The 15,967-nt window shown below is 29.7% G+C and overlaps 2 protein-coding genes and 1 long non-coding RNA gene across 8 annotated transcripts in view; 1 reads left to right on the top strand and 2 right to left on the bottom strand.

Annotated features, from left to right (window-relative positions):
• The window catches only part of LOC124430052 (sodium-independent sulfate anion transporter-like), a 6,248-nt gene extending 2,371 nt beyond the window's left edge, over positions 1-3,877 (top strand). For all 3 annotated transcript variants that reach the window (XM_046976074.1, XM_046976072.1, XM_046976073.1), the window contains exons 6-13: positions 1-111; positions 661-805; positions 892-1,056; positions 1,406-1,567; positions 1,699-1,839; positions 2,101-2,246; positions 2,360-2,524; positions 3,297-3,877. The exon at positions 1-111 is cut by the window's left edge and continues 110 nt beyond it. In XM_046976074.1, the coding sequence (XP_046832030.1) occupies positions 1-111; positions 661-805; positions 892-1,056; positions 1,406-1,567; positions 1,699-1,839; positions 2,101-2,246; positions 2,360-2,524; positions 3,297-3,443 (1,182 nt within the window). In that variant the 3' untranslated portion in view covers positions 3,444-3,877. The remainder of the gene's footprint in view (positions 112-660; positions 806-891; positions 1,057-1,405; positions 1,568-1,698; positions 1,840-2,100; positions 2,247-2,359; positions 2,525-3,296) is intronic.
• Positions 3,878-4,772: 895 nt separating this feature from the next.
• On the bottom strand, positions 4,773-7,654 carry LOC124430053. The gene is made up of 4 exons (XR_006943630.1): positions 7,126-7,654; positions 6,819-7,011; positions 6,292-6,652; positions 4,773-6,217 (listed from the first exon to the last, which is right to left on the bottom strand). It is a non-coding gene; the product is annotated as an uncharacterized LOC124430053 (long non-coding RNA).
• A 2,834-nt stretch (positions 7,655-10,488) lies between these two features.
• On the bottom strand, positions 10,489-15,587 carry LOC124430090 (autophagy-related protein 9A). 4 transcript variants are annotated; one of them, XM_046976196.1, is made up of 9 exons: positions 15,378-15,587; positions 14,770-14,938; positions 14,157-14,268; positions 13,491-13,810; positions 12,904-13,367; positions 12,627-12,811; positions 11,558-12,511; positions 11,076-11,450; positions 10,489-10,923 (listed from the first exon to the last, which is right to left on the bottom strand). In XM_046976196.1, the coding sequence occupies exons 3-9, from the start codon at positions 14,208-14,210 to the stop codon at positions 10,771-10,773; spliced, it is 2,505 nt and encodes an 834-aa protein (XP_046832152.1). In that variant the 5' UTR covers positions 14,211-14,268; positions 14,770-14,938; positions 15,378-15,587; the 3' UTR covers positions 10,489-10,770. The 4 variants fall into 4 exon arrangements, with proteins under 4 accessions (XP_046832152.1, XP_046832151.1, XP_046832154.1 ...); XM_046976195.1 differs by lacking the exon at positions 14,770-14,938; XM_046976198.1 differs by lacking the exon at positions 14,157-14,268.
• Between the last annotated feature and the right edge of the window lie 380 nt (positions 15,588-15,967).

The raw sequence follows: 15,967 nt of genomic DNA on the forward strand, positions 1-15,967 counted from the left end.
ACCGAAAGCTTTTTAGATTCCATTGAACAAGTCTTTTCGAATTTAAAAGCTATCAGGTATCAGGACACGATCTTGGGTATTTGCACGATCATCGTTTTAGTTATTTTCAAGGCAAGATAGATATTTTTAATATATGAGCCGAACTTTTGGAAATTTTGGAATATGAAATTGAGAGAGAGAGAAAGAGAGAGAGAAAGAGAGAGAGAGAGAGAAAGAGAGAGAGAGAGGGAGAGGGAAAGAGAAATATTTTTAATTACATAAAATGACATTTGATAAGCGATCTTTATGAAAATTAATTTTAATTAAAATGGATTTTGGCTATAAAGAAATTATTTGCTTACGTAAAAGACAAATCCTTTTAATTGAATCAATATTATTAATAATAACAAGTAATTTTTATAAATATTGATTAAGTTAATTATATATATATTAAATAAATCGTCGTTGTTACCTGAGTAAAAAAAAGAATTTCTTCCAATAAGATATTTTCTTTTCTTTTATCAATAATAATCTATCAATGATAAATTTCGATAATTCAAATGATAATATTATTTATCGCAATAATACTTAATACATATAAATATATATGTCAAGTATTAATCGATAATCATAATTATCAAAGATCGTTCTATTTTTATTCTTTTAATATTTTTCTCATAGAACCTACCTGGGAAGCGAAATGGTACTTGGTCGCAAAAAAGTTTATGGGGTTTAACTTTGGCAAGAAATGCTATAGTTGTTGTCACAGGAACCATTATAGCTTATATATGTTCTTCTACTGGAAATGATATATTCAACCTTACAGGTAAAAGAGTGTTTTCAGAGATAGTCATCGCTATCACGGATCTTATTTATTTTTGTATTTCTTTTAACATTTTATGTGATACTTAGGATCAATGGGTAAAACTTTACCACCGTTCAAACCACCACCTTTTTCAACGATATTCAAAAGTAAAACTTATGATTTCGTGGAAATGACAAAGATTATGGGATTCACAATCATTTCCATTTCTGTTGTCTCTACTATAGAACATATAGCAATAGCCAAGGCCTTTGGTGAGTTCTTTCAAAACAGATCTAAGAAGTAATATCTTTTTCAAAAATTATGTATAAAAATTAAATTACTTTAAATTAATTTGTTTAAATATTACTAAAGAAGATTCGCATTAAACTAATGAAAATGTATATATTAGTGTGTGTTTTATATATATTTTATATACCCATAGAAAAATATTAATAATGATATTAAATAAAACAAAATAATATATATATATTATATATTATATAATATATTATATATATTATATAATAATATATATATATATATATATATATATATATAATATTTTCTATAAAAATTTAAATTCACATTCTTTTTTCTTCTCTTTTTTTTCTATATTTTCAGCAAAAGGAAAATCTCTGGACGCAACCCAAGAGATGTTTGCTCTTGGAATCTGCAACATCTTAGGATCTTTCGTGTCGTCGATGCCAGTTACAGGATCCTTCACGAGGACAGCTGTCAATCATGCATCAGGTGTAAAGACGCCTTTTGGCGGTCTATTCACAGGTAATTCTTATAAATATAATTATATATTATTTTCTTTTAAATTTTTATTCAAATTTTCATCATCTTAACTGTTGATTGACATCATTCTTACTTTTTTCTCTTATTTCTTTTTTTTTTGCTGCTTTTCACAGGTTGTCTGGTCCTGCTCGCTGCAGGATTCTTAACACGTACCTTCCGTTTTATTCCTAAAGCAACATTGGCTGGTGTTATATTATGTGCCATGTATTATATGCTCGATTTTGGTACTTATATGTTACTATGGCGTGCGAAAAGTAAGTTAAATAAATCACATTATTGTATTAATTGTATTACAATCAATTAATATTATTTAAATATTTTTTTTTTAATTTTATATAAATAACTCAATGATATAATTATATTTATTATTATCAGGATGGTGTATGTACAAAAAAAAAAAGAAAAAGAGAAAAGAAAAATATAATTATAATCAAATTAGATATAAATATAATTATATTATTAAAATTATTTATATTTTATTATTAATATAATATATAGACATGCAAATTTTTTAGAGGTCGATTTTGTCATTATGATACTGACATTCCTGCCATGCCTTTTCCTTGGCCTTGAAATAGGAATAGCCATTGGTGTAGTTTGTAATTTAGTGACATTACTATACTTTTCGGCAAGACCATCCGTCGAAACGAAGATCGAACAGGTCTGTTAAGGGATATGAAAAATTTGTTTATCAATTTTTCTTGTCAATCATATACATATACCTATGACTTTCTTTTTTTTTCGTTTTTTTTTTATTTTTATTTCTATTCTTAGAACGACGATCATCGAATTATAACACACATAATTCCTGAAGAAGCTGTTGCCTTTCCGGCAGCGGAACATCTGCGTGCCAACATAATGAAACTTTCCGAAACAACTCATTGCAATGTTGTATTAGACTGCAGGAATCTTAAGAGAATTGATGTTACTGTTGCAAAGGTAAGATGAGTACATATATATATATATATATATATATATATATATATATATATATATATATATATATCAGGTGGTCCGGAAAATAATGTCGCTTTCTTAAATTATATTCAAACGAATAAATTTTTAACAAGTTTTTATTTTTAATCACAATTAAATATTGACATGCGCAGAAACGACATTACTTTCCGATCCCCCTAATATATATATATATATATATACATACATATACATATAATACTCATAATAATAATCCTTAAGTCATTCCGCACATAAATGCGTCGAAAAGAAAAATATATTGTTTAAGACTATTCACATAATCATCGCTAAAAAAGAAAAAAAAAAGAAATGGAGAGAAAAAAGAATTTTGATGCTGTAAAATTTTTACCAGGTTGGTTCAATAAAATGAAGATTGTATTTTATATTTAAATAAATGACTAATAATACTTTTACACAGTAATACCATACTAATAAATTACTTTTAGTAATATTTTTTAATAGAACTGCATTCTGATATAATTTACAGTGACAATATTTATTTAGATATTTATATAGATATATAATATTTGTTGACTCTGACTAAAGTGCACCATTCGTTACATTAGTTCAATTTATACTTGACAAATATTAATCCCATTAATAAGCTAACAAATAATTTTTTTTTCTTTTTGTGAACGGATAAAATGAAATAAAAAATTAATTTCTATTAGAAAAAATCAACGCGTAAAATGTCCGGACGTACTATTGTCTTTAATTTTGTTTTATTCCATTTCAGAATATTAAATTATTGGCAAACGATCTTTCGTTACGCGGACAAGAAATAATCTACGTTAATTGTTGCAAGAACGTCGAGGATGTCTTAAAGACGATTGCACCGGAATTACAGAATGAGTTTCGACAAATTGTCATTGCTAATAGCTGATAACAATAGAAGAGTAAACGAGAAACAAGAGAGAACAAGAATCAAAAGAGACATCGAACAATCGAGTTTGAAAAATCAATTGCAAAAGGATACGAGTGAAACGATCTAATATAAAATCAATGTTCTCTATTATTCTCAAGTTCTACATCTTGAAAATCAAAAACGACGCGATGCACATGGATCGTCGACATTTTCTTCTATTCGTTCTTATTCTTAATTGTTAAAGTGGTTATTAATTTAAAAAAAAAAAAAAGAAAAAATAAAAAAAATAAAAAAAAAACATTGGTGAAAGAAATGTTTGGTGATTCATTTGGTTGTAAATTAAAATAAAATAACTAATATCAGCTCTGATGCACGAAGTCTGTGAAATTTCTGAGCTGAACGATAGTACATTCTATTTAAATAATAGAATTAAAATAAATGTATATCAAATATTTTTATACATTTTTTTCTTTTTTTACCTCCATCCCCAAATAAATTATGTGGAATTGTCATAAAAATAATCTAATAGATTCCTGTCGGTCGAATATGATCATGAATCCATCGATTCGTATTGATAGGGAATCCAATTGACCAAATATCACTAAAACACGAACGGCTGAACAGTCCAAAATTGATCCTGTATTATAGCTATAATAATATTCAGCTTCTCCCATAAAGGAGAAGTTTCATATATGACAGTAAGTATTAATAAATATTTCTCTCTTTTCTCTCCCTTACACACTTATATACATATACAGACAAACCAGATTATTTTAGCTAAAACAATCGGCTCTTTTAATAGCAAAGACTTTGACCTTCGTTCTAAGTACCGCAATAAAGCTGAGATATAGTTAAGATACCGAGACAATGATAACAATTTTATCATACCTTTAAAAGAGTTATTCGGATAAGTATTATTCGTATAGATACATACTATTTTCAAAAGAATTAGAGGTAAAGTTTATCTAAGCAACCATTAGCTCGATATTACTTGCAATCGAATGTATGTCATAAAAAAAAATTATACATATTATATCGCAAGTAAATCGATTTATTTATCAATCGAATAGATAAGGTCGGTAATAACGATCAGCATTGTTTTTATCGACAAAGTAATATAGCCAATACCAAATTCCCGTTTAACTAATCATACAATCAAACAGGAATTTACTATACCGATCTAGTAAATTCGATTGATAATAAAACGGATTTATTGTATTGTTCGATATAACTCGGCCGATAACAGTAGAGCGCTGTTTAATAGTTTTTAACTATTATTATGTTAATATAGATACTCGTACCAAAGTCATTTCACCATCCCACGAAGCTCATAATTCAACCACAAAATTTTTATTAAAACTCGAGAAGTTTAATTTATTTTCATGGATTTATGACATATTTACAGAAAATTTGTCATTTTCCGATAAGCAACTAATATCATACACAGGCCTCTTTTGACATAACATTGTTTACAATATTTGTTTGATCGATCAATTGAAATATTATAAGCATGCACTTTATGTACATTTGTATTTGTAAATATCTAGAATTTGTCTTTTTACATAGGCTTCCAAATGCAAGAACTTTTGTATGGGGTGAAGTTTTAAAAAATTATAGATTTGTATTTCTGTAAATAACGCATGTGTATGTAAAAATTGCACTACTATTACAACAATAAGTAATATAGAAATGCAAACCTGATCTGTATCTTTGGATACAGACTATAATAATAAAGAAAAATTAAGAATCGAAGATAAATTAAAGACAATGTAAAGTTGAAGAAACACTCAATAAGTTTCATGTTTGTTACTTGTAATAGGGACAGTTTAACGTAGATTCAAAAATTTATATTTAAAAAATGTGTTTCAAGAGTGCCTTTAGTCGAATGTTTTGATAGTGGAGTATTTGAAAGAGAAATTTATAGTGATTATGTAAATTGTTCATATTAAAAAGTAAAAAAAAAATTTAATTTACCAATATCTAGTAATGTTTCATATGATCATTTTACGTACAGAAGCTAACGTAAAAGACAATTTTTCAAATGATATTTTGTAGAGATTGGTTACAGTATTTATAAGGCTATGTTATCTGACACATATATCTCTACTTTCAGTATCAATTTGGTTGGACTAAGAGGAACAATTTCGTAGTGAATTTTATAAAAGTGTGTTTGGGTTGGCATGTTACGGAAATGGAGTAGCAATATATTGATTTATACGTTATACTTACTTATAAATTAAATTTTGCGTTAAACTTAAAAACAACGCAACGTTTAACAACGAAATTGGCTTACGGACATTAAGCTTTGTCCAGAACGTAAGTTTTTAGGTAATACAAAGCATTTCTAAATGCCAATAAGATTGTAAACGATGAAGATTCGTTCTGGAAGATGTTATACTTCGAAAAGTGAGAAAATTGTCGCAAAAATAAATAAAAACTCTCTTCGAATAAAGATCTAATCGTCGTTTGATAATTAGATTGATTCTACTAATGAATTGAATTCAAATCGTCAAATTGATTTTAAAAAAATTCTCTTGTAAATGAGTTATTAGCCAATAAAAATATTCCTATGATTCTACAGCCTCTCTCATATCTCTTTGATTTGAATTTATGCGACTTTTTTCTTGACATAAAAAACAAAAGTTATCCCAAGAAATCTCGTTTTAGAATTGTGAAAAGCATCCAAAAGATTGTCAACTGAATCAACTGCAAGCAGCTCCAAAGATGAAATTACAGCATTATATCCAAGAATGAGTGCAACGTCTCCGGCGATGTACAGCTTCTCAAGAGAACTATTTTAAAGGAGATTTTTCATTAAGTTATATATACAAATTTTTACAAAAGTCTAATTACTTTTTAAACGTACCTCGTATTTGAGTATTGTAAATAGTACAGATCCATTACCAAAAGATTGAATTAATGGTACTCTTGGAAAAAATCTTTTAAATATAGTTGATTCTTTGTTATTTCTTTCACATAAACAACAAGCGAATATGAAACCTATGAAATGTTTCTTTGACTGTACAATATCTTTAAAGGCTCTCAACTTATCTTCAATCCTTTCTTTAATACCATAAGTCTATATCCAAGAGTACAGACTTGATATGCTTTTCTGTATCCCTTGTTGTAATAGCAATGTAATCCGTGCCATTTTTATATAAACATGCATCATCAACAGAATTACAAATCAATAAATTTTTTACAATTCCATTCTATACAAAAGAAATCTACGAAAAAATTTACAAATATGAATATATAATATTATTTTATAAGTATTTAAAATAATATCATTATTTAAAAGATCAATAAGATCAAACAGCCATGTAACAATAATTATCGAAAGAAGGAATACAATGATATTTCATGAATCAATTGTACCAAAAATATACATACTTTGTAAAAATGAATCATTGTTTCCAAGCAATAAAAAAAGAAACACTTAAACTAGAATTAAATGTCAAATATTCTATGATTCCTTTTTTTACGTCGTCCCAATTTAGAGGGTGTTATTTTCTCTTTTGCTTTTTGTAATACATGATGGCTCCCTTGTTTTTTTTTCTTTTTCTGTTTCATTGACTATTTTCATCTATAAATAATTTACATTAGTGACAAATATACTTTTATGTATGTGCGCTCTTATAATGTATAATAATTATTATATATTCTGTCTATATATTATAAATGTCTGTTATAATTTTACCTGCAAATCTGTGATGCATTAAAAAAATTTAATCCATTTTAACATTTGTAAATAATAGGAAAGACGTCGTTGCTTAAATAAAGCAACGAATTAGATTTTATGCCCATTCTCAATAATATTCATCAATATAATAAAATAAAATATTTCAATTGATTGATCATACAAGTAATGACATTCTCGTTAAAAGAGACCATTGTATGATTTTAATTGCTTATGGCAAATTTTCTGCAAATATGTTAGAAATCCATGGAAATATATCAAACTTCTCGAGTTTTAATGTAAAGCATCCTTTTAAATTATGAACTCCGTAGGATAAAGGAATATCCTTGATTCATGCGTCCACAACACTACTAACAGAAAGATAATTACACGATAACGCGTATGAAGTTTTATTAATAACAATAATGCTCTTTTGATTGGTCGAATTAATGGTACACTTCCGTAAAACGTGGCAGGAAACTTATCACAAAGGAGACCGGAAGAAGAAAGAACGATTTCGATAATCGAAATCTTTCCGTCGTTCAATCGTTTTCTCGTACTGATTGTGCGCTGTTGCAAACAGCGGCCATGTCTCCAATAGGAGACGAGTGATTCGCCATATTTGTGTCGAAAATTTAAATAAATAAATTTTATGAAATACGATATTTTTATTATTTAAGAAGGCATCAAAAATATCTCAGACGCAAATAGAACTTAATATTTTCATCTCAATTCACCAATTTTACGATAATGATAAACTTCAATTGTTTCATTAATTTTTTTTTTTTCTTCTTCAAATATTATCCTATTCTATACTATTAAATGAGAAAGTTTTGCATATCTATGTATAAAAAAAAAATTTGAATGACATTAAATTACAAAAAATTTCTTGTCAGTTTTCTTTTTTCTTTTTTTTTTTTTTTTTTTTTTGAATAAAAGATTTAATTGAAAGAAGAAAACGAAATAAAAAATTTATATAATCCATGGACCATTTCTTACCTTTCTTTTTTCTTTCTATTTCTGGAATATTTTCTTTTTCGTCGTTATTTTCTTTTTTCTTTCATTTATTTATTTGCCTACACTTATGAGATTTTTTTTGTTAACTCACGTAACATGTGCACGTGTACGTCGTTTGTTTTATAACAATCATTTTTCACATAATAATACATATTAAATTGAATAAATTTAAATTAGAATTTTTTTTATATAAATCCATCAATAATAAAGTTATATTATTTTTTGAAATTCTAAATTACGATCATTTTTATGAAGCTTTCTAAAAGTCAAACTAGAGGCACTTCGATCGGCTCGGATTGCACGAATCAGATTTCTTCTTGAAAGATTACAACCAATGAGAGACTTTCTGGTATCATCAATAATTTTTCATATGCAAATTAGTAAAATACGTATAACAAGTATTATTTATAAAATAAATCGATAGAAAAAATTGATTTATTTGTTTCCCTTAATTCACTCATTTGCTCTTTAGTATTTATATAAATCAAATATCTTTCTTAAAAATATTTATTAACGAGTTGACCAATCATTTTCGATCTTATATATGTGTTGCGATCTTCTTTCCCCCTCTTCTCCTAAGTGATTTTCAAATTTCTCAAATATTCCGCTAACTGTCGTCCTTCTCATTAGAGGTAAAGATTTTTTTAAATTTCTTAAGAAACTTATTTTTATTCGTGTTTTATACTCGTAAATTACAGATAACCATTATATATTTGTAACATCTTTTTCTTTCAATGATCACATTTATATAAGACTTGTCTAGCAAAAGATTAATCTTAATTGTGTTAAAAATCGCTTAAAGGGTCAAATTTTTTTTTCTTTCTTAATATCAGAGGGATGAGAGATTAGAAGAGGATTGACAATGGTGCGAGATCTGAAAATGTTCGTCGAACCAAAGAGGGAATCTAAACTTATTTTCGATATTGCTTTTCCCTTTTCTTTCAACGTGTTTTTTTTTTTTTAGTTTACATATGTATATGTATATGTCTATATATATTATATATATGCATGCATATATAATATATATATATACATATATATTCATTCATTTCTTTTTACTAATATACGCGTTAATGACAACCTTTTGATAAATTAAAAAAGAAAAAAAAAAAAAAAGAAAAAGAAAAAAAAACATAAAAATAAATAAATAAAAATAAAAAGAAATAAAAAGAAAAAAGGAGAAATTATTTCTCGAGTTACGTGTTCTTTTTTTCTTCTCTTTTTTTTTTTTTTTCTTTTTTCAAGTTCGTCGTGCAACAATATTTACACTTGTGTCTGAAAGTTGCATCATTTATCTAATGTAATAACGAAGCAGATTAAAAAAATTCAATTGCCACGCTTATTAATAGTAGCACAGAGAGCGACGAGATAATTATAAAAAAGATTAAATACAATATATATATATATATATATATATATATATATATATATATATATATATATATGTATATATATATATTCGTCATGCGCTACATAAAACGATATTGTTTTTTATTATTTTCATATGACTAGAGAGAATCGTGGCAATGGAAAAAAAAAAAAAAAAAAAAAAAGTAAAAAAAAAAAAAGAAAGACAAAAAATCAAAGCCTGTAGATTAATTGCTTACGATATACGACGTGACAGTCGTCACGTTCCTGACGATGATCGTAATACGAAGTTAATCGATGAACAAACGATCCCAAGATAAATATATATATATATATATATATATATATATATTTATCCTTTAAATTATCTTTATCATTGGATCTCGTCGGAGTAACTTTTATCTACTATTCATAATCATTATCATTATCATTATCATCATCATCATCATCATCATAACCATCATCATCATCATCATCATCATCATCATCATCATCATCATCATCATCATCATCATCATCATCATCATCATCATCATCATCATCATCATCATCATGATTATCATTATCATTATCATTATTTTATCTTTCCATGTTAGTGTCTGTCCATCCTTTTAAAAAGCAATTTCGTTTCTTTTCTATAATTTTCTTTTTTCTATAATACGAATTACAAATTTCAACAACTCGATACGCGGGACAAAAATTAACACAAGCGATTATTTCTGACGAATTCAAATCTAAAAAATCACATCAAAATAGGCCCCTTCGCCACGAGCATAGGCATATTTGATCGTTGATCTCGCGCAAAAATCCTTTACATTATATTATAATATCGATACTCGGTTAAATAAATTTATTTAAACAAAAAAAAAAAAAAAAGAAAAAAAAATGTTCACATAGCTAGAAGAATTAAATTTATATAAGGAAAGATACAGAAAGGAAAAGAGAGAGAGATAGATAGATAGATAGATAGACAGAGAGAGATAGGAGAGAGAGAGAGAGAGAGAGAGAGAGAGAGAGAGAGAGGGAGAGAGAGAGAGAGCCGGACTATAATATCTCTATTAACTCTCGATCGACTTACGTCTAGAGCGTATTTTTCTATCATAAAATGAATCATGAAATTGTTTACTTTATAAAGAGTCTTAGAGAATAAATCACAAAAAAGATTATATAAAAAAAAAAAAAAAAAAAAAAAATTATATATACCTCACATTTTATCTAAATTGAGAAGCATGAATTAACTAGAAATTTCCGATGTGAACACGATCATCAGCGACCGTTACGCTAGGATTCTCTATTATTTCTTATAGAAGAATCTTGATGTAGAAGTAAAGGGGCTCTTTCTTGTCTGACTTCAGGAAGCGTTGCTAATTCTTGGACTGGACTTCGCTGCCACACACTTCTCGTTGCCATTTCTTGATAGCCTCGCCTACGTACCTAGAATTTGGTGATTTTGCATTCAACATTAAACAGGTGAGAGAAAGAGAGAGAAAGAGAGAGAAAGAGAGAGAGAGAGAGAGAGAGAGAGAGAGAGAGAGAGAAAGAGAAAGAGAGAGAAATGAAAAGATAAGTTTTATATATTTATTTACTTGTCTGTGATGAAGCTCGTGCAGGTACAATGTAGATAGTGACATATCAGCTGCAGTTAATTCTACCGGTACCGACAGGTCCGTAGTTAATTCGTTAGCTGATCCAAAAACGGATGCACCAAGAGATTGATTCGATATGCCTTGTTGCAATCCGTACAAGAATCCTTTATCATTGTGCAACGGACCTTCAGCCTTTCTCAAACCACGACGCACAGGATATGAAATGTTATCTGATCTTTGACTGATAGATGCTTCGTCCATTTGGACAGAAGCACCTAAAATACCAGCCTGATTTGTAAACGCACTGCTTATATTCGGAACACTGACTTGATTTATCATCGTGCTTCGAATAATATTTGATACTAAGTCGTTGTACTGTAAAACAATAATTTTCATTATTAGAGTAGTTTTTTCTTCCCTTTTTTTATACATCTTCTCCCTTGTGAAAGATATAAAAGCTTAATTAAATTTGTTGTACTTACTCCAGGTCCTAGACCAGATAAACTATTCAAACTTGCGAGCAATGGGTTTACATCGGTTGGTACACCATTCATTACTTCCTTCTTCGCTCTTTCTCTCAATGCCGCGACAAAGTTTTCTGCGTGACTCGGTGGCTTCCATTCTGGGTTCGTTAATGTAAAATGTATCAGCGATAACTCCGTTTTACCGTCCTCGGCTTGGGTGTATTGATTAGACATAGGAACGTGTAATTTTCCTGTGTCAGTGATATATCCAGGATTATCGTATCCTGGATTACGATCGTCTATAGGACTTTGAGCAACAGTTTGCCACATTGGATTTCCATGCTTTCGTACATCCATCTGAGCGAAACTACATACGTCACCGACACCAGTTACTTCGATAGTAAAGTTACGATAAAAGTCAACGATATCTAAAGCTCTTTGTCTCATGTGGAAGCACAAAATAAATGGTGTTAATAAAGGAGATATCAATTCTTCCAATAAATGAACAGCACGATATTGGAAGAGTTGAGCTACCTGTGCTCTTGTAGTTTGCATGTGAGCATGACCTCGCCAACTGTCCGGTCTATAATGTGTATGTGCTAACACAGCGGTCAATAATGCCTCTGGACACCATACCAAATTTTCATCGGGTATGAATGCTCTTGAACCAGCTACCATCCCACCCAATATGGTGATAGTTGTTAAAACGTGTTCAACCGTTAAAACATCTTCGTCGTATACCGTCAATATTAATAGAACAGCTAATATACTTCCAGTTACGAATGTAACATTTCTTGCAATAACCGTCATTATAGGCGAAGTAAATATACTCATATACTTCGAAGCTGGACGGTAGGCACGATTTAAACGTGCATTTAATTCGTGATCGAGTTCGTTGAAATGACGAAGATAAAGTCGACCGTACAGAGACCACATTCTTGTTCCCAGAGTACCTGGTTCTCTCTTTATGATCTACAAGTAAAAATGATATTTTACGTAGTATGATATTTGTCAGAAAAAGCTTAATCGGTATCTATTTTAAGGTCGAACGTGCAGGATTTCTTGATCATATTATTTGATGACTCACTTCGGCATAGTTAAAAAATGAATAGAGGATTTGCCACAAGAGAATTAACGGGCACAATAAAAAATTTGCTATTCCCACCCATAAAATGTGCTTCGATAATATTCGCGCCAGTTCCTGCCTCTTACATAGTTTTTTATAATCTTCCTTTAGGTGCCAATTATTTTCAAAAGGCGACCATGGCCCCCCTATGGCGAAATGAACAAACAAAAAGGTCGTTGTTGAATTAATTATAATTTCTCCTTACTATAATCTTACACGTATGTGAATTACTACTTACAGAATAAGAGTAGTTCCATATTATATTTCAATCCTCTTGTCATAAAAATGACTTCACCGATAATAGGGACCTTAAGTCGCACAGGTAGCAGCGACTTGTTAATCATGGCCACCATATAATTTTTAAATCTTAATATCCTATGATATATATCTAATTCCGTGAGTTCTCTTTTATGAATACACATTTCCTGTTCTTTTTGAACTTCTCTTACTCTCTTTTGCACTTCGTGCCACGTTAAGTTATCCAAATCACAGTCTTCAATTTTTAATGCTACATTAAAGAATAATTTTATATCCCAAAACTGAGTAAGGTGATAAAGAACTTTAACGGCACGTAAAATCCAAAAAATAGCTGCTACTAAAATGCAAATCCACGTGAACAATCCCATAGAAGCTGTGCATTCTCCCGTTGACAATATGGCATCATTGATCGATATTTTCTGCGGTTTGTTTATTATTTTATCTCTAAAGGATAAAAAGGATACAAAGATTTTGATAAAATAATAAAGAGAAGAGAAATATCATTATCATATTGTATCATAAGAAATTCATAGTTTGACCATATATATATATATAAAATAAACCTACCTGAATAATACGGAATAATCGACACAATGAAAGAGAAATGTGGAGAAGGTGACTACGAAAATGAATTGTCCTAATTCAAAAACTTCTTGAAGCATCATGCATGCAAAGCCATGCTTTTGATGATAATGATACATTCTCGTGAAGAAAGAATCCAAATCTTCTATATGATTCCATCTCGCTTTGTTTCCCTCCGGTACCACATGTATCATTACACCTGATTCTTGAGGCGTTTCTTCACGTTCGTCGTCATCGTCACCGTCACCCTCGCCCTCGTCATAAGGCTCGAGCTGTTGATAGCTACCATCCAATACAGTTGTCATCTGTAAATGTTACGTGTAAGAAATTGATCTGTATAGTTAATAAAATAATCGTTAAATGAAATTTACATAGACGATATAGACAGTCATGATTAACGTGCCACAATATATAAAAATGACAGAAAGATCATTAAATACACTATGAATTTCTCAAGATCAGACATTACATTTACGATAATGGAAGACACTGTTTATTAATATTTTGACCATTGACAGTGTCTTCTATTTTATGTACGACAATAATATCAATATAAATATATTGATAATTGTAACAAAGAATACAATAACAAAAGATACATGCAAACATTTATATATGACATACGATCGAACCTTAGAGATGGAGCCTTACCGTTTTTGCTCTTCGGTTTGGCTCCACACAGGTAATGACGGTATCTCGTTTCATTCTTTCATGTCATTAAGCTTATTTAACTACTGGTGGAAAGTTGCTCCCAAATCTGCATCTAAAATGCAGATTATGAACCAAATATGTTAAGAGGAGGATAGAGACATGGCCATTAAGATGATGGCTTATTCATGGCCATGATTAATTGTGATGATTAATTTCTGCTTAGGTTTTTGCCAATAGTACATTAAAACAAAACTTCTTGTAGAAGATCTCGATACGATGCAATTTATAAATAACCATACGATTTTTGACGTGTTTCTAATGGCTAATATCAGCTGTAATAAAACTTCATAAACCTAATATTGCTAATGCTTTGCTAATAACAATGAGGAAAGATAAGAAAAAAGAAAAGAAAGGGGAATGGGGAGGGAGGGGAGGGGGGTAGAGAGAGAGAGAGAGAGAGAGAGAGAATAATTTTGATGAAAGAAGGAAAAAGAAATAAAATATACGACGATAGCAAAAGGAATTGAAATGCTTGCTGTCAATGGACTAACCACGAGTCAAGCCATTTTATTATACCTAATGCTAATGCTATCGTACTTAACAGCAAAATCACCTTTATAAACACGATAGATTCTATCGCTCATTCGACCAATAGCTTATCCATGCTCCTACTTTCTGATTTGCAAAGAAGACAATATCATCGGTCCTTCTTCCTCCTCTCATGATGTTTATTTTCTTAATGTAAATGTACAAACAGGTAGGCTATTTTGTCTTGTCAAAGTCTGTAATCGAAAATGTAAATGACTGAAGCAGCAAGAAGAAAGAAGATACTCTTGGAGAGATGTTTCGAAGAAATCCTTTATTGCAATACCCATTTGATCAAAACGATAACGATCGGAGAACAAAGAAAATAAATGGATTTAGGATTATCATGCTGAAGATGTCGAAACTGGGAAACGCTCGATGCGTCGTTTCTCCGAAATTTGTCGATTAGAATAAAAAAAAGCTATAATCTCGTAGGATTTCCAATCGAAAAGAATAAAATACCAGGCTATAACCTCGCGTTGTTCCTTGGATCGTCGCTACGTCTTAATATTAACGTGTGACCTTTATCTCGACGAAAATAGATACATTGAAAAATGTTGAAACGAAATTGACGCGTATGTTTGGTAACACAGCTGATCTTCATAAACAAAGCGTGTAAGCAGCTATTCCTCGTACCTTACTCGACGTCTTTCCGAGCTGCTTTCCTCGAGAGCTGACAAGTGCTTTATTCACATCGAGCAGATCCCTCGTGAATCGACACTTACATGTTGACCGACTCTTAATGTATTCTTCACCGCTAATTTAGACATTTGATCGTTAAGAATGCTTAGCTCCGTCCTTCGACTTCACCATCTTTGCTGACGCTTTCTTTTATTTGTAGTTCACTTTGAACCGTTCGCCGCGAACCTAACGGTAGAACGAAGAACTATTACTCATTGCCGCGCCATTGTTCTACCAATGAGAATCCATCAAGTTGATACGAAAGATTTCATTCTTATCTTCCATATAGATAATCGAATATATATGTATCGTATATCATATGCATATATTCCATGATATTGAAAATTAACAATTAACGATTAACAATTAAATATTTAATTTTTTTCATTCAATAATTAAACGTTAATCGTATATCTTCGATCATTAATTCGATCAATGAAATTAATTTCTTTTTTTCTCTATATGTATTTTTCTTCTTTTATACAGAATAATCGAGTAACACTGTTAATCATTGACGAATCTCTTCGTAGATTCGTAGATACGCA

This window comes from Vespa crabro, chromosome 17, assembly GCF_910589235.1.
Source record: "Vespa crabro chromosome 17, iyVesCrab1.2, whole genome shotgun sequence".
In the NCBI taxonomy this organism is placed as follows: Eukaryota; Metazoa; Arthropoda; class Insecta; order Hymenoptera; family Vespidae; genus Vespa; species Vespa crabro.